Source organism: Maylandia zebra, unplaced genomic scaffold (assembly GCF_041146795.1).
Source record: "Maylandia zebra isolate NMK-2024a unplaced genomic scaffold, Mzebra_GT3a scaffold11, whole genome shotgun sequence".
Lineage (NCBI taxonomy): Eukaryota > Metazoa > Chordata > Actinopteri > Cichliformes > Cichlidae > Maylandia > Maylandia zebra.
This window is the reverse complement of record NW_027490041.1, coordinates 442,501-443,445: the sequence shown is the minus strand read 5'-3', so window position 1 is coordinate 443,445 and position 945 is coordinate 442,501. Positions and strand designations below refer to the sequence as shown.

Sequence of the window (945 nt, the reverse complement as noted above, 5' to 3'; positions counted from 1 at the left end):
TTTATTTTGGGCCTCAGAAATGCTCACTCTGTTTGTACATCACTGTCAGCAATAGACTCATTCTGCTGTGTGGACAGGAACACATGTGACATCACTTCCTGTTTGTTTGTGACTGAAGAAGTTTACAAGGAATCATTTAGAAGAGTTTCAAACATCAACTGATTGAATCCATGAATCTGAAAACGTGTTTGTGAGTGAAAGAGACAGACATGTACAGACTGAACTATCTGTTCAACAGTCAGAGTGTTTCTGTAACAGGAGACACTCTTTACACTCCACTCAGCACAGGGACACTGAGGCACCAGGAGACAAGAACACAAACCCAGGATAAAGAGTTTGAGTGAATGTGGTGTTGAAGGTGTGGAGGTGGATCAAAGTGTCAGAGGAGACTCTGTAGAAGGACAGAGTGCCAGCAGGACAGTCCACATACACTGCTGCTCTGTTAGAGACAGAGGAGGAGGAGGAGGAGGAGGAGGAGGAGATGGATGTTGATCTGCTATTGTGCCAGACAGAATCAGGACCATCATCAGAGCAGCTCAGACTCCAGGACTGATCATTTCCTCCAAACCAACAGTCACTGCCTCCTTTCCTTCTGATGCTTCTGTAACTCACTGATATATAAACTCTTCCTCTCCACTCAACCTCCCAGTAACAGCGACCAGTCAGACCATTTCTACACAGCAGCTGAAGATAATAATCAAATCTGTCTGGATGATCAGGATATGACTGAACCTCCTCCACACGTGTCACCTTCCTGTTGTTGTCAGACAGTTGGAGCTTTGTGTTCACTGTGTTTGTGTCGATTGTGAGTTGACAGGAATCTGATGGAGAGAACAAACACAATCCAGCTGCAGTTATTGATCCATCATCTGTTCATTGATTGACACTTTGATGATGACTCCTGACATGATGAAGATGGTTGAATGTGTGCTGCTTTGTTTTCAT

At 44.3% G+C, this 945-nt stretch overlaps 1 protein-coding gene across 1 annotated transcript in view; it reads right to left on the bottom strand.

The window, feature by feature from the left end:
- Window positions 1–279: 279 nt before the first annotated feature.
- The window catches only part of LOC143416070 (protein NLRC3-like), a 21,084-nt gene continuing 20,418 nt past the window's right edge, over window positions 280–945 (bottom strand). Inside the window, exons 8-9 of the mRNA XM_076881443.1 lie at window positions 498–821; window positions 280–293 (exon numbers count right to left, since the gene is read on the bottom strand). Coding sequence (XP_076737558.1) covers window positions 280–293; window positions 498–821 — 338 coding nt within the window. The remainder of the gene's footprint in view (window positions 294–497; window positions 822–945) is intronic.